Raw genomic sequence first — 17,879 nt, 5'->3', positions numbered from 1 at the left:
TCCAGAGCCTCAAAGAGGTAGTAAATGTTTGCCCTGTGCCAGCTGACCGACTTTCGCACGTTTTGCACCTTCTGTGTCAGTGGAAGAACTTTACGAGAGAGCAAAGGGACGAAATGACTTTGTCAACCCGCTGATGGTGCGCCGGACCGAGAGTCCTTTAAGTTTCTTTCAGTTTTGCTTTTTTTCTTCTTTTTTTTAAGTTGCCTTGCATCCCTCAAAGTGTCCTCCGTCTTTGATCTGCTGGCCAACGATGGACCACAGGAGAGCATTTCGCGCCTCCGTTTTACTGACTTGTGTGATAATCTGCAGCAGCGTGTTACGTCCCGTCGGTGCCTATCTCTACAACAACCGATACGCAGGGTGAGTAAAAAAGACCCCCCATTCATTTCTTTGGGGGGTCACTGGGACTCCCATTCATGTCGAGAAAGAGAGAGACTGTAGGATAAGCCTCGCATCCATGAAGTTGTCTGCAGACTTTACATTTTATCTGATGATGACTAGAGAGAATGAACAAAGAAAGTCTTTGTGCTCAAGATCTTCTTCACTGATTTGGGACAGATCTCCTGTTTGAGATATAATGTGATGTTTTTACTTTGTATTCTCTCCAGACTGCTCTTGTTGTCTGATTGCATTTGGATAAGACTGTATCTGTTGTGTTTTGCTGCAGAGAGGCATTCAGATTACCCATGATAGGCACAAACAGACAGACAGAGGGGATGCTTACAGATGCTTGGTCTTAAGATTTTAGAAGTTGTTGCAGGATGGAATAAACTTCTCTCTTCTGTGTGTTTCTGTGAAAGTTTTCATAGAAGTGACTTGTCAAAGGTTACACTAGCCAGGAGCTTGGCTATTTATGAAGCTGAATGTGGCACAAACCATCCCACCACCTCAAAACTAAAAGGAGCCGCACTCAGAATTTAACCTTGGATGTGAAATTTTGTGAGCGATTGGACAAATAGATGTCTCCACTGGGGCCATCTGTTCCTGGACGCATATAGTAATTCGAGTAAACATGTAGAAGGCATGTAAAGATATTTATGGTCTGTTTCAAAAGGGCTTTTGATGTAGCAGCAGGGTTAGCAGAAGGAGACCATCTCTGCTGGAAACCCCCTCCTCTTCTGTCTCAAACAACATATATTTTGGATTTACTCCAGAAATTACGACCCTCACACCCCCTCTAGTTTGAAACGAAAACCAATATTCAGCACTGTGTGTGTGTTCCTCACAACAATCTCGTAGTCTTAGAGAAGACATTTATCCTCTAATGAATATTAACAGAGCGCGTCAATATTATCTAAGACCCAAGACTTGGATTCTAAAAAATGCTGAGTGTACTATATTAAAGTATCAAAACATAACTGAGAGTCAGCTTCTTGGTTTAGGGGCCAGATCGTCTTAAAACCAAATTGCTTCCATCCCAGAGAGAGAGTACTGCTGTGAGAATCAACAGACTGACAACTTAAGGACAGCTTTAGCTCAGAAAGCCCTGTAGCTGGTAGATGCACAGCTAAATGCCGTTTCCAGGCCAACACTGTAACAAAAACAGTCTGTCATCGTTGTGAATCACTAAAAGATGAAGAAGTGGTTCGATTTGGACTGCAGAGCCCCGGGATGCCGAGGGCTGTGTGCGGCACGGCATTGTATGCGCTGGTGTAAACAAAAAAAGTCACGTCCTACTCGATTAAACCAGAGAATCTTGATTGAAAAAAGGTGAACGCATAGTTTCTGCTGTTTCAGAGGGAATATATGATGCCTCAATCCTGAAATCTGACTTGAATCACAATGTTTAATCAGATTGTTTTAATCACTTTAACTTATTCCTTTCCCATCCCTCCAATTATTTCATCTTCAGAACACACTCGCTGCCATTTTCATGTTGAAGTCCAGTTTCTATCATTGCTGTTGCCGTGGAAATGGGCTGTTTTTTTGGCAGTGTCACTGCGGTCACCAAAATGGGGTGGCCACTCATGTGGGACACCCGGACCCTTTTGTTCCCCAAACCTCAGAATGGCCTACTGCCACCTTTGTTTAGTGGGGCCCAACTTCCTGTGTGACAGACTGTAAAAAGCCATTTGAAAGAAGGGGGGGAAAAAAAAAAAACATAAGAGAGGAAGACGCGCACACATGCAGAACCTGGCAGATAGACAGGTAACTGGGTAAAGAGAGCCTATCATTAAGAGAATGTAATGAATTATTGGCAGCACGGGAGCTTCAAGGTCAGCCCCAGTAACTGTGATCTGCAGAGTAAAAGCAGCACGATGTAAGATTCATGATGAGGATAAAGAGTGTCATTGTTTTGCAGTGAGGCGACACAAAAGATGCGGTTTGCAGGTCGAGTTAAAAATGTTGTCAAGTTTCTCTGCTTACACTTTGTGTTCTGATTATGGGGTGAGATCAGCATGTGAAGAATATAATTGCAGTGTAATGGTGTTTTTCATGAAGTATATCTGATTCATTCTCTATGGAATTAATTCTTCTTTTTTTTTCCTCTCTAGGTGAATAAAAGGACTTTCTTCACTATTCTTTAAGAGCAAAATTGAATGAATTCCCTCAAAATCAGCAAAAGCATCAAAGCTTTTTAATCCAGCCACAGAGATGTGTGTTTAATCTCTTCTAGTATGTACATTATCTGCAAATAAAAGTTCATCTATCCGCACAAAATGTTTGGGCTCCAAAAAATTTAAAATAAAAGCAACGTCATCTGTTTGAGTTTTGACAACTTCTAATGAAATAATGTTCATCCAACAAACCACACAGAGTTAGTGGAGGTAGCTTTTCCTCTGCAATCCAAACTATTTTTAATTACCACTTTTAGCATAGCATTTGAAGTTGATTGCCAATAAAAATTGAGTTGTTCAAAGTGGCATTTCCACATTATTTAAAAGGAATTCTTAGGTGTTGTGTATTTAATTATGAACACAAGTTTTCAAGATGGCAAATTCAAAAGTTGTTCGAGTGTTCAGTATGTAGTAGAGGGGGAGTTAAATCCTCACTTCAATGTGATGAAACATTTAGGTTTAATCTAAGTTGGAGTCAATACAGCTTGATTTAAAATCAATATTGCAGAAATCTGAGTCTAAATTACAAACAATATTAAGCTGGTGCAATTACCAACATTATTATGTTAACCCAACCCATTAAAATAATGTTTGCCACTTCAAAGGTATATCTAAATAATTAAGTTATCTTGCAGCCAAGCGTTTAATTAAGTGGTGGGAATGGGGCCCCTGAATTATTTTATGGGGTGTAATCTAACAAAACACATTGTGGATGTCGTGCCTTTCGCTTTATGGCCCCTCACAATAAAGAAACTTTGGTCCTATCTGTCGAACACCATGAATTCACACAATGGGGGGGAGGAAAAGCTTCATTTTAGATTTACTTGGCAAAACAAATCGGCGCCTCACTATTATTGATTCCTTCTAATTGTGAAAAAGTTAAATAATCCACTTTAGAATGTTTGCTGTAAGTGGAAACACATCCCATCAGTACATATTTACAGTATGTACTGTTTAGAAATGTGAAACAGCTGCTGCTACTGTATCTATCAGAGACTTGTTCCAGGTGCTACTTGCAGAGCTGGAAACGATGAAATGTAATCCTTTAATGACGTTCAGACAGATTGTTTGACTGGGGTTTGACCCTGTCATCTATAGGACTCCGAAAGAGGAACCACCCATTTCACCATCTGACATCTGCTATTGTACGTGTCACCTTCAATTGGCACAAAAGGCCGTTTCATTACCTGAGTCCGCGGCCCAGATGTTTTAGAAATGATGTGCGCTTAGCGAAAATGGATCAAAGCCCTGTTACAGTGAATATTAGCGTCGTAAAAAAAACCCTCTGGGGCACTTTGATTCCAGTTGCAACCCGACACTTAGAGAAGCTCTGTTGTTTTTGCAGCGATCAAGTCTTCAGGATAACTCCGGGTAATGATGAGGATGTTCGAGCCCTCAAGAAAATTCTGGGACACATGAAGGTCGGCACTTGTTTTTTCTTGTATTCCTTTCACACTTCACACACACTTGCTCGCTGGTATGTATTCTGAGATATTATATATCTATGTGTGAGACACCTTTTGAAACATTCCTCACTTAATTTTAAGATCAATACATGTTTTGTACTGGCTTGCTGATTTTTCTTAAATGCCATATTGTAATATCTGTTATTATTCAGCTCACACCAGCTTATAGTCCCGGTTTGTTTCCATGACACTTAGACAGACAGACAGACAGACAGAGTGAGGCCTGATGCTGGTGCAGGGTGATGTACAGCGTTCTGCAGACAGTGATAAGCAAAACAGAGGGACAACAAGCAGCCGAGTGCAGTCATTTGTCACACTCAGGACAGATTCTCTGTCTGAGAGACTGACATATTGTTGGTAGGACACTGGCTAATCATTTCAGCAAGAAACAGAGGAATTCAAAGGATTTATTCATTATGGGCCTGAATGCTTCAATGTTTTACAATTTAGAATCTGTATGAACATGTGTTTCAAAGATACTGAAATTAGGAGGGAACCCCCGAAGGACACAAAGGCCTTACTTCTTTTTCCCAACCTCATTTGGAAGTAATTACCCATCAGCGTCAGGAGCACGCATGACCTTCTTTGCACATTGTTTTAGTTTGTTAATACACAGCATGAATTATTCCTAAAACATAAAATGCATGATGTAATTGCAGGACTTTCCTCAATGGGAGAGATTATTTTTCAATAAATAGTCAAAGAACTTTCATGAGATTGACATTTGTTTTATAGGGGGGGAAAAAAAACGTTTGTTCTTGTATTTAATACCCCTCGCAGATGATCCTTTTTAGGAGGCTGTGCTCATGGAAGATCCAAAGATGAATCTGGGTTTCCAGAGTTCATTTTTTAGTTGAAGTTTTCCGACTAAAACTTTCTTAGCCAAACAAGAGCCTAACAACTGGCAAAACAAATCTGAACTAGTCCTTTAATTCTAATACTTAAAATGAGAAGCTGAGAGTAATTTGCACTTTTTTATTATATAAAATTGTGAATAGTTGAAGGCTTACAACTTAGGACACAAAATTCTTTTTTTCAAATTTTATGGATACGCCTCCTCACCGTCTACTTACACGTTAACGCATTTCAGTTTACTTTACAGGTCTGTAATTTCCTAATAATTTCCTTGAACGTTTCCCATAAAGAACTTTAGTCTGGTGTTAATTATAGAGAAAATGGAGACCAAGCTCTGAGATAGTTATTTTTAGTTAGACCTGTGTCGTTGTTGGACTGTTCAGTTTAAATACAGCTATCAAGGTAATGGATTAGATAAAAGATGAAATAAAAATCTCAGAATTTAAAACATTTGAGGAATGTTTGGTAGAACTACAGATTTTGCCCTCAGTATTTACAAAATCCTCGCTATAGACGTTGTGGTCAGCGTTGCCTTGGAACACCATATTTGAAGCTGTACAGTTTCAGGTCAAGTTGTCTAGGACCAGCTCAGATCTAAGAAAGGACAGAAAAAAAGGAAAAGAGGACTCAGTAATTCTTTATGATTTGTGGCGAAGGATACCAGGAGAGAGCCAGGCCTCTGGTCAGGACTTGGCCTGAGCTTTATTGTATGGAAGGCCAGCGGGCATGGTGCTACAAGGCCAACCAAGGCAGCGGCAGCTACTGTTTGGACAGCTGTGGACATGTGTTTTCAGCAGCTTAGTCACACTGCCATGCCTCCAGTACCGGAGTCAAAATTTTCATCTTCAGGCGAGTCATGAGGTCAAATAATACCTACTGTACACCATAGAATGCAGGTGGAACAAGAGTCAGACCCATCATCATGAAAATAACACACTTCCTCAAGTCATAATCAACATGTTTCCTATTTTGTTTGGCTATTCTTGACTATGACCCTATACTTGTGATGGCTTTCACCGTGGTTGTACCAAACACCTGCTGCTGGGTAGGCCATTCACACGAGAAATCCGGTTGTTGCAGGGGAAGTGATGTGTTTTGCACTCCCAGGAGCAACAACATCAGTTTGAAATAACAGAAACATCATAAAACGCCGTCTACGGAAACTATAAACACATATTAAATACAGGCTTAAATTAAATCTGGATGTATTATTCTGGGCGCGTTATTGACTCACAGCCGCTACTGCTTACAAAGTAGAAAAAATATCTTTCCAAACTTATGCATTGTTAAGATACATGTTGGGTTTTTACAAAATGTGACTTTTGTGCTGCATTTAAACTTCAGTTGCTAATGATCATCACGTCATCCGTCAGCTTTTTCATTATCTCATCAGTGGCCATTAGTGGGTCTCTCTCAACATTTGGCAGTGTTTTCATCTTAATTAGTGCTATTTTTAGCATCAAATAATCTCGTATTAATTCATCTGTTGGTCCATAAAAAGCCAGGACAAAAGGAAAACGGTCGAGAACAAGTTCCTGAAGCTTAGGGGGATTCTTTGACCAACACATGTAGACTATTGTTATTACATCAGAAAACCTGCAAATCTTTTACAACTGAGAAGCTGGAATCAGGTGTTGCATGAAATCTACCGTTTTTATTGAAATTTATGAAGACACCGATCTCTCATGCAGCTAATAGATTAATCAGCTAATAGTTCCAGCTGGAATAACTAGACTCTAAACTAAAAGAAATGTAAAAAAGCATCCAGGTTTCTACTTTTGTAGGATCATGTAGGTTTAGTTTGAGATGTCACCGTAGTTAGTTGTGAAACAAAAATACTAAAAGCTAAATTATTTTCTGTCAATAGAGCATTTTCGACATTTTGTCTGTAGAGGATGTTGTCATTGCTGTCTGATCCTGTCAACAGAAGAACAGACAGATCAGCTCTGTGTTAATTAAGAGACGAGACTTTGAATAAAATTCATTTTTTTACCTTACCCACACTGTGATGATTTTCTTTTTGATCAGTTTATTCTGTTTTCTTACTGGACAGACGGCCTTTTCAGATCAGTTGATGTGATTCAGGTTTGACAAAAAAACAGATACGAGGCAATAAAGATGCTCAATAACCTGCCTAAGTCTGCGGTGACAGCACTGTTTGGAATGGTTTGACATTTCTATTCAGTTTGGCCAACTTGTTTTCATTTACTTGACATACAAACACTGAGACGCAGCTTCACCTCATCTGCCCGGAGGAAAGCCAGCTCTTTTTTTTTTTATTGTACTATAACTTTTTCTTTCTTGTTCTGCCCGTGTCAGAACTACATCAACTAAAACAACACAAATTCGATTTATAGCCGCGCTGCATACACAGACGCATAAACAATCGAGAAATAAAAGATTTATAAAGCAGACAAAGAATGCAACTTTAGGGCTCATAAATACAGCTATAAAATGTTAACTTGAGGAGTCTTATGATCTGATCAGGGGATATTTAAGTGGCTTTCAGGCATATGTGTTTTGGATTTGTTTTGCTAACAGAGGAGCAGCGCTGAAACATTTGTGGTCCTTAACCATTTGGAAACGCCATAAAAGTGCTGCAGCAGAGAGGGGTTTATACTTGAGGGCACCAAACATTCCAGCTGAGGGTTTTCGAACCTTCTGGCTCTAAACAAAGTTAAATTAATCTGGTATGCATTCTGTAAACTATTAAACCAATTGACACATTAACAAGCATGTGTGCCGGCCTGCATTTCTCTGCCCCCATGCAGCAAATGAAAGCCAGGTGAGGACGGTCATACATGTCTGCAAACATACAGATTCCCAATATTCCCTTTACACTGACTGCTGTGGATATCATTTGTAGATCTATGTCCTCCTGTTTGCATAAAAATAATCTCTTCATTTTCTTTCTTCAGCAGCCCTCTGTTGCTTCATCAGCGTTGCCACATGGTGTCTGTGTTTATTTGGTTGGCAACCGTGTTTTCACCAATCGGCTGACGGTTTCAGCTAAAGCTAACAGCCCCATATCTCACAGCCTGATAACAAGCAGTGAAAGACGGGATAATTATTGCTAATATGAGGTCATACAGTGGAGAAGAAAGCTGCGGGAGAGAGAGGGTTGTTAATGGCTACTGTCAGTGTGTGTTTTGCCCCATTAATGCTGTGCAGTCGTTCCCCACATTCACTTCATCACTCAGGTTAGGAGACGTGGGGGAATGTTATAAACTGTTCTACCAAAACAGTTTCATCATTATCACCAAATGCTTGATGTTATTTCAAACACCCTGCAGATATGATAATAAGGCCTTTCTTGGAGTCAGTTCCTTGACATTTACTCTGTTCCATCATAAAGGTCAGTGTTTGGACTATCTGTTACATGTATTCGGTCACTGCAGGCCAACGCATTCAAATGATTCTACTTCTTCCCTTGTTGTGTGGTTTATAGTGTTTATGTCATGTGTTGGTCCATGTGTCTAGACAGCATTACGCAGCCACAAACCAAAAAGAATCAAGTTTCTTATTAATAAAGTCACACCAGTTAAAACTGTCTCTTCACAGTTGGGTGATTTAACAGCACACATTATACCAGACAATAGCAATTTGTCAGCAGTCAGAGGTTCTTGTGGTTATGTTTGTTTTGTTGGATTTGCATATGATTTTTTGCATAAATTTGATGAAGTGTTCTGAAATGTCATGTATTTTTTGGATGTTTTGTTTGAAAAACTCCATCCTGTGTTTGTGTCACTGTAACCCTGAATGCAATCTGTTCATTGTGTTCCTTAAGGTGGACTTGTGGCAGCCCAACAGCGCTTCTCTAATCCATCAAAACGCCACAGTGGATGTGCACGTGAACCGTAATGACACGCAAGGCTTACACGCACGCTTAAAGCAGGAGCGTATTGATTATCGGTAAGTATGAAAACATACTGCAGTACAAGTGCACACTGTCTCACATATTTCTACTCATCTTACGAGTGCTTCTGTACCCTGAGAAACATCCAAAGGTCATTGCAATTACCCAGCTTTCCCCGTACAGAATATATAATTTGCACGTGCAGAGTTGGTCACAGTTTGCGTGCAAAAGCCTTCATTTTTCCCCTCAAAGCTGGGACAACATGCAAACACACACACAGTGCATTAGAGCCCCTCTCCCAATCTGCTCCAAAAAGTGCCTCTTTCATCTCTCTGCACTATCCCTCATCACAATTAGCGTTGAAATGATGGAGTTTTATCAAAGCCACCGCACGCCCAGCTAAAAAAGAGCTCCATTGTCATCTCAGTCCTAAGGGAGAAATTGCAGTTCTGAAGAAGAAGAGGGCTTTTTTCTGACTTTGTGTTGCCTGAGTGAAGGTTTTTCAAAAAATGGTTTCCACTGCAGGGAGCAGTATTTGGTAGGTGTTTGAGGTTTTCAGGGAATGTGGCATCAAAAATCCTATTTTATTCACAGGGACATAATCTGTCTTTTTAGCGTTATCGAACCAATCATGGATATAAATGTTTGGAGAAGGACATTATGAAGGAGTGTATATTTTAGTGCAGCGCATAGCTGATCACGTCATCTGTTTGAGGTTGGGATGGAAAGTAAAGACGGATAGAATCGGATCAGATGAGTCTTCCAACAGATAATGATGGTGATAATTATGGTTTGGCCTCATTCTCAACACACTTTATACACTCATAGACAGACAGCAGTAGCACAACTGCTACCATTGGTGCTGTCAAACACGTCAAGTGCTGATTGGTGTGGATGTTAGAAGACAACAGCAGTTTTATGATTTGTGTTAAGTCAACAATAAACCCAAGACCCCTGATCTACCACTTCATACCACTCCCCCAACACTATGATGCACTCACTTACAATGCAGCAACCCTGCAGTCGATAGGGACCTACTGTCTACTAATTATTTACCAAATTATCTATAAATTCAGTGCTTCACATCAGTTGTGGGAAAAGTATACAGGAATGCAAACACGTCAGGTAAGATTGAGTCGACAAGGCTGCTTTGCTCGCACGCCCTGAAAGCTATTGTGAAAAACATTCATTGACTTTTAGGACAGAGGGATTTAACACAGTTTGCATTGTCTTTAAATTGTAACGGAAGGCTTTATTAATGGCTATTAAATCATCTGTGCTTTAAGGAGGAGAAAAATGTTATTTAAAAGAACAGCTTATGTTGCCTCGTTGTAGTACATCCTTTTAGGCACTTGAGCTCCATATTTGAGTCACTTAATGACACCTAATTATTCGTCAATTGGAAATGGTGTTGAAAGCTAGTCATTTCATCTCTAAGCTGAGATGAATGGTTGCATATCCCTTTGGTTACTCGGAAGCTGTGCTAACATGTTTGAATGGCAAGGATACCATCGTGGTTGACCGTCATGTCCGTCTGCCCCCCCTCTCTCTTTCACACAGGGTTTTTATCTCCAATCTGCAGAAGGAAATTGAAAAGCAGACGGGGTATCGCTCCTCCCGCAAGCGGAGGTCAGAGTCTCAGTACGACTACGAGGTCTACCACTCTCTGGAAGAGGTAGACGTGAAGCCCACCGTCCCCCTACCTATCGCTCATTCTCCTCTGCTCTCTAATCTAATGCGCCCACAAAGTAAACAAACATCTCAAACTCCCAATTACGCCATTCCACAGGTCTCTCTCCCACAGCCTCGCGCTCTCACACACAGAGACACGCACTCTACTTCAGACACTTCACAGCTTTAGAGTGTTTATTTTCCCAGGTCGATCAGGCTGCCGGTTCACCGATGTGTCAGGCCCTATGAAGCAGCATGAATTCCACACACACATTCGGAGAGTCTACACAAATCTTCACTGAGCTTTGATCCTTGCCTTCACTTTACAATGCACATTAACAAATGCAGGCGTTTCTGTGTGGCCGCGCGGACATGTGAAGCAAGAAAACCCACAAAGATGTGCACACGGGCGCATAAATACGCAATGAACTTGCAGTATTATTTATGAAAAATTTGTTAACAAATCCTTTTAATTGATTTTCTGGTCCTAAGATCCAGAGCTGGATGTTTGAGATGAACCAAACCCACCCTGACCTGGTTGACATGTTCTCTGTTGGGAAGTCATATGAAGGACGACCACTTTATGTGCTTCAGGTAGGAGAAAAGAAAACACACAGGTGCGTTAACCACATTTTCTTATGCAACTCTAAATCTAAAAGAAGTGTGTTCTGTCAGCTAGGAAAGAGAAGTCGTCCCCAGAAGAAAGCCGTGTGGATCGACTGTGGCGTTCATGCCCGAGAGTGGATTGGACCTGCCTTCTGCCAGTGGTTTGTCAAAGAGGTAACCTTATTTGATAATGCACAGGTTTAAATATTAAAACACTGTTTGAACTTTTTGCTTTTTTTGCACGAATGCATGTGTGAAAAGGAAGATCTAGCCTGACTGATAGTCTGCAGAAAGCAAGCTGTGATAAATGGGGTCTTCAACAAAACACCAACATCTGCTCACTTGTCATGCACAGTTATGCAAATACTTAAGAGTATCCTTTATAGTTAGGATGCTGGAAGTAGCCCAGACATTTACGCGAGTTCCATCACACCCCTTAAAGTCCTCTGAAGTGAGGACGGTACCAGACCAGAGCCAGACATTAACTGCAAGAACATTTAATGGCTCATTGGTTTTATACTACTCAGACACCAGATGAAAGGGATTTGCAACACAGTGCAACGAAATGAATCCCACAACGTTAAGAAAATTAAAGGAAAGTCTATAAATTTGGAGAAATTCTTCCCACATGATATGCGCTTTTGTCACCTGCAGTTCAACATGCACAGCAAACACTGAGAAATGCATCAGATTCTAGTAACCAAGTGAACTAGTGTCGAGGAGGAGAAAACTGCTTCAACATGTGTCACTAAAAAGTAGCACATGTACATTTTCAAAAGCTTTCCAAGGTTTTCTGGACCATGCCATTTATAAAACAATGATTTGTTGTGCTCTATAGTCATTCTGTTTGAAGATAACTCTGCCTCTGGCCTCTAGTTTGATGGTTTAGTCATAACTTGCAGGGAGAATAGTTACAATTAATGACAGAATCACTTTAGGATATTACATGAAAGGCGAGTACGGAATTCTTTTAAGAAGGATAAAATAGGAAGTGAGTGGAAAAGGGAGTAAAACACAAACAAACAGCAGCAGCAAATCAAAAGCAGACTGAAGTTTTTTTTTTTAAAAAGGGACTGAATTATTGCACTCCTGCCGGCAGTAAAAGATGTTCAAACACTGAAATATAAATTTGCTTTGATGTAGTAACAGAGGGAGGCCACTGGAGGTCAGAGTGCCATCTTTGTTCAAGGCTTAAGCACATTAACCTTGGCCTCGGTCTGGTTAAAGAGCAGGTATAAGCAGTATTAGCCCAGTACCCACATCTCTCAACTCCAATCCTCATTTGTAGTCCGAGTATTAACCTCCTGTGGATGAGCTTTCGAAGAACTGAGATAAAGAGCCTGCAGACGGTGGCATTACAATAAAAACACAGCAATGATATGTAGCTGTATTGTCAAACAACAATCTAGATTTATGAACTAAGTTAGAATACAGTTCACTTTTTATTTATATTGTGTTGTATTATAATCACAGGCCATCAGCTCGTACCAGTATGACTCTGTGATGACACGACTACTCAACCAGCTCAACTTCTACATCATGCCCGTCTTCAATGTGGATGGATACCGTTTCAGCTGGACCACGGTACTGTAGGTTTTTGTTTAGTCTGTCTTTCTCCTCATACAATGCAGACTGCATTTTGATGGCTTTAATCTTAACAGCATGGATATGAATTTTTTTTGTAAGTGAAGTTTCCTTGAAAAGAAAGCTAATTTTTCAGCTGTATTTTGATACCTGGCAGAGTGCAAGAATAAATCATTCTTAAAGCAGTACATTAAAAACATGTTGCATTGTTAAAAACTTCATAACAGGAAGACAGCAATGTGATTTGCCATCGTGCGGCTCACTCTGTCCATGTATACTTCTGGGAAAACAGTGCAAGCGAAAAATGACCCTCAACTCTCGTCTCCATAACTAATGTCAGTAATAGACCCAGTAGGGCCGAATGAGTGGCAGACGGGTTATTTTGCTGATGGCAGTTAACTCGATGGCTTTGACAGGCAGTGGATATGTCAGCACACAGTGACACAGTGACAGTGTGCCTCTATTTGTCCTCCAGGATCGGTTCTGGAGGAAGACACGGTCCAAAAATCACAAGTTCCACTGCAGAGGAGTGGACGCGAACAGAAACTGGAAAGTGAAATGGTGTGGTGAGTTTGATGACACTGGAAAATCAAGTGCATTTCATATGCAGTACATGGAGAGAGACACACACAGTGCAGCGTACAAAGAACTTCCTACCTTCCCAATCTCTTGCTGGTGTAGTTTTTTTTTCTGGCTGTTAGCGATTGTAAGCCGTGGATGGTACATGTGTGTAATGACAACAATGTGTTGGCTGTCATTTGGTATCTAGTGGGTGGTTGGTGGGAGGTTCTGTTGAATCATCATCACTCTGGGAGGACTCTAAGAATACAACAAAGATTTTAGTATTACAAACAGACATACAGAGATGTAAAGTGAGATTAGAAACACAGAACGACTGAAGGATATGTGCCGTCTCCTTCAAGCAGCATTAACTCACGATTCTTTATCTAATATATCTAATCTACTTTTTCTGAAAGCAAAACTGCTGTTGGCGAGAACGCACGCCACAAGATCCTTGGCAGTATCCACAGCACTTTACAGTAGTGGTTACGAAACACAGCATTGTTATTTTGATGAGCAAAATAATAAGGAAAAAAAAAAAGTAATTACACTTTCAAAGGTGATGTTTGTGCAGCCTTGAAAATTTGTACAAGTGACAAAAGTCATAGAAATGCTCTCATTTACCACAGGTACTTGCCTGAGACCTACTCTGACAAAATAATTACTGCAGAAATACACAAAACAGGACTGAACAAAACCAAAGATAAAAATATGAAACCCATGCTTATTGATTCATTATACTGACTAACAGATTTTTGCCATCATGTAAAGCTTTAATTTCTAGAGGATTTTCATATGTGAATGCACATGAATGAGCTGGGTACCATTTGTGCATTATTTTTTGTTTAAAAAACTGAACCACCTCAATTCAAGTCTAATTATTTGGATAGTGAAGTATTTTATTTGACTACATTTGAGATTCCACACAATATATGAGAAGCAATACAAGTCGTTTGACACAAAACCTTTTTTCTATGCATTTAAAAAATGTAATTAAGTCGAACATCAGAACTGATCGATCTTTTTCACCCTTTAGGTCATGGCAGTGAATTCAGTTTGTCTGCAAGTCATTTTGTAACTTTTTTCTCTTTGGTTTCCGTTGTCCTTGCCGTTACAATGTGACCGTGGTGACTTCAGTCTGTTTCTGTATTAGTGTCCTCCCACAATATTGCTTCTCACCTCTTCATCCTTCCTGCTTGGTCACTGTTGCTAGATTAGGTCCAGGATATATAGATTCCATATCATAGTGCCTTATCTCCTTAATATTTCTTTTTGAAGGTCTGATAGAAAGATGAGCCGAAAAACATGATTTATTCATCCAAGTCTGTAACGTAATGCATTCTGTCATGATTAGACGATAACAGTCTTTCCTTCCCCAGACGAGGGTGCCTCCTCGCATCCCTGCGATGACACATATTGTGGGCCCTACCCCGAGTCTGAACCCGAAGTGAAGGCCGTCGCCAAGTTCCTGCGCAAGCACAAGAAGCGCATTAAAGCGTACATATCCATCCACGCCTACGCACAAATGCTGCTTTACCCATATTCCTACAAGTATGCCACAATCCCCAACTTCAGCTGTGTGGTGAGACATCCCCTGCTCCATCTGATTCTTTGACTGTTCCATCATCGCATGTTTATTTCAGGATATTAAATCCCACTGCAAAGAAATATGCAGTCTGTTAAAGATGAGCCGGCCTTGTGCTTTCACTCTGCAGGAGTCAGCAGCTCACAATGCAGTGACAGCCTTGTATTCTGCCTATGGAGTGAGGTACAGATATGGACCTGCCTCCACCACTCTGTGTGCGTGCAATTTTCTTTTTATTGTATCTTCCAAGTTTGCAAAATGAAGCAGAATTGATGTCATAGCTGCAGTGTTTTGTTTAGCGCATGTTGGCGAGGAAATGAGTTCTTATTCAAGCTGTAAAGTGGAGAGAAATTACAGTTTTCTAATGACATAAAGTGCATTTAGTCTGTAGCTCTTTGTAATGTATTAAGTGGAGAGAGGTTTTAAAAAATCTGTTTAGTTTTGCCCTCACTGCACTGGATGTTGCTCTGGAAGGGAGAAACATCTAAATGCAGAGATGGAGCAGCACTAAGGATGAAACATCTTGCCTAAAATCAAAATTTGTTCTACTGTTCTAAGCTTTTCTCATCCTGGTTGTTCTCTCACAGATGTGAGCTCTGGCAGCTCTATCGACTGGGCCTACAGGAACGGGATCCCGTACGCGTTTGCGTTTGAGTTGAGGGACACTGGATACTTCGGCTTCCTCCTGCCCGAATCGCTCATCAACCCGACCTGCACGGAGACAATGAGAGCCGTGAAGGCCATCGCATCAGGCCTGCTGAAGAAGTGTGAGACAGACAGGGACAGATTTCCATATATATGAACGCACTCTCTGAGTCACTTATCTTAACGCCTCATATTCCTCTGAGAGTTCATATTCCTCCCAGACGTTATCAGGTGAAGAGCTGAAAGGGACCATCAAAGCACGAAGTTAAATTTGTTGTCTTGTTTAGTTCTTTTTCTTTTTTTTTTTGAGGTCACTCACCTTATTTTCCTTTTATGATAAGAACAGATGGTGGTGGATTTCTTGTGCCGAAAAAAACCCCCACAGATCCTATGAACAACTCGCCTGTTTACATGCTGTAAAATAACACACAGTGTCAGAGAGCATCCTGGGAGATCGGTGAGCCTTTGTGTGTCCTGAGCTTGAATCCTTTCTAGAAAAAGAATCAATAATGCAATAAGTTTTACAGTAAATGGGGGTCGTGCGAGCACTTGTAATGATACGGAAGCACTTTTTTTTTGCTTAAAAAAAATCAAAACAAAACAGCTAATGTCTTCCAAAAAAATGTGTTTTATTAAGCAACTTTTCATAAGGACTGTTTTTAATAAATATAACTCTATTTTTATTCTGGTTGCCTTTTATTTTGTGCCAGTTTAGACTTTCAGCTATAAAATTAAATTTTTAATGCCTTTATTACTGCAAACTTGTTGTTGTACATAATATGCTATTAACTGACAATGGAAATTGAGATATTTTTGTTAGACTTGTTATTTCCTCTCATTTGATTCAGACTGAAATGTAGAAAGAATGGCCTGTCACTTCAGTAGCTAACTGTGTCATTACTCAGGTATGGATAAATGACAGTGTCAGAAATGTTTACTTGTGGCAGGTTATGTTCTTGATATGATATTTTAATAAATGTATAACATCTGACTTGAATAAATGTTTTGTAACACATACATTTGTGTCCTCTCTGCATCTGTATGGTTTTTGCATTGCTACTATTTAGTAATTCCGTCATTTATTTTGGTGTCTTGCTACAATAACATTATGACAAATTACTTTTTTGTAACCGTTTGCTTGCAAAAAAAAAAAATCCACCCAATTGCAACGACTGCTGTTTTTTTGTTGCATTTTTTTGTGCTCCATTAATGTTTTGCACACATCCTCGAGCCATGTTTGGTGATAAACATCATTTAAAATGTACTTATTAGCTTTAAATGATAGTTTTTGTCTCTTTCAAACACTGTACTTATTCTCTCCTCGTAGCCAGTCTCCAGATTCTGCAGCTCTGCTCTTATTTATGGATTCAGAAATGGTGGAACTGACACGCAAGACAGTCCAAAGTGAAAGTGAATATGCCGCCCACAGCTGCCAAATCCGTGTTGTCAAAATGCCAGATTTCTTGGGTGTATTTTCTGTTGGACTCTGCTAAATGTTACTTGAGGCTGTAAAAGGCAGTTCAGCACTATTAAACACGTACGTATGTGCAGGTTCAGGTGAGGTGAAGTGATGACAAGATTAAAGTCCGTTACCAGTCATTAATTAACATCATCAAAACATCACAGCTCTATATTTGGAGTTTTTTTTTTCATGGAAATAATCTTTTCCTGTCTTAAAATGGCTTGAATGTAACTCCACACTGTTGTTTTACTTTAGAATTTGATGTTCTTTGTAGTCCCTGTCTCTTTCACTCCACTCCCTTCTCAACACTCCGAGCAGTTCAAGCACACCAGCTCACCTATGCCTTTGCTCAAACACTGCTAAACTGCTCAACACAGCACAAGGGCCAACTTGCCCTTGTCCAGAGACTGAGACTGTCTTCAGTATTCTACAGTTTCACAGCTTAGCCATGTCGTTGAACATTTATTTCACTCAAGATGTGTCATCTAGCATTTAAAAAAAAGAAAAAAAACACCATATGAGCATATAAACAAGTTAAAACACTTGATTTTTACTGGAGGGGGGGTCTCAAGGTTTTGCATGATCGTATTTTCACATAAGTCACATGAAGGACGCACAACTGAAACCTGGCATCAACCCCAAACTCAATTAGCACATGAAATAAAACAAAGTAATATTTGAGTTTCTAGTGTTTTAAAATGATGTCGACGTTTGTTGATATTATGTGAACTGATATGGCTTCCTTGGGCCGATTCTGATACCAAACATTAGTAATAAAGGAGACCAGTATCTGATATTTGGAACCATCACACATTAGCAGTAAAACTGAAAAGTTTGGTGTAAGAATTTAGAATAACACAAAGTCTGACACAAAACCTTGTTGAAATGCCTTTGTTTAGTTCTAGTTTACACAGATTCAATAAAAAGAGAACTTTTAACCATTTATTCTTCACTGTCGATCGCAAGTTGTTAATCAATGTGTAACCAGTCGTAGGTGAGACGTTGCTTGAGATCATGAAGTGTTGACTAT

At 40.0% G+C, this 17,879-nt stretch overlaps 1 protein-coding gene across 1 annotated transcript; it reads left to right on the top strand.

The window, feature by feature from the left end:
• Positions 1-250: 250 nt before the first annotated feature.
• Positions 251-15,544, top strand: cpa6 (carboxypeptidase A6). Its single transcript, XM_008302854.1, has 11 exons — positions 251-360; positions 3,904-3,979; positions 8,667-8,791; positions 10,296-10,410; positions 10,899-11,000; positions 11,082-11,186; positions 12,486-12,596; positions 13,072-13,162; positions 14,537-14,739; positions 14,873-14,957; positions 15,330-15,544. The coding sequence occupies exons 1-11, from the start codon at positions 251-253 to the stop codon at positions 15,542-15,544; spliced, it is 1,338 nt and encodes a 445-aa protein (XP_008301076.1).
• Positions 15,545-17,879: the final 2,335 nt, after the last annotated feature.

The sequence above is a fragment of the Stegastes partitus genome, unplaced genomic scaffold, assembly GCF_000690725.1.
Source record: "Stegastes partitus isolate 25-593 unplaced genomic scaffold, Stegastes_partitus-1.0.2 Scaffold1897, whole genome shotgun sequence".
NCBI classification, from domain to species: domain Eukaryota; kingdom Metazoa; phylum Chordata; class Actinopteri; family Pomacentridae; genus Stegastes; species Stegastes partitus.
The sequence above is the reverse complement of the archived record's forward strand: the minus strand, read 5'-3'. Positions and strand labels throughout refer to the sequence as shown.

Coding starts and splice junctions, on each gene's coding strand:
- cpa6 (XM_008302854.1), top strand. CDS start 251: ATGGACCACAGGAGAGCATTTCGCGCCTCCGTTTTACTGACTTGTGTG. Junction 3,980..8,666: donor AAATTCTGGGACACATGAAG/GTCGGCACTTGT, acceptor GTGTTCCTTAAG/GTGGACTTGTGGCAGCCCAA. Junction 11,187..12,485: donor GCCAGTGGTTTGTCAAAGAG/GTAACCTTATTT, acceptor TTATAATCACAG/GCCATCAGCTCGTACCAGTA.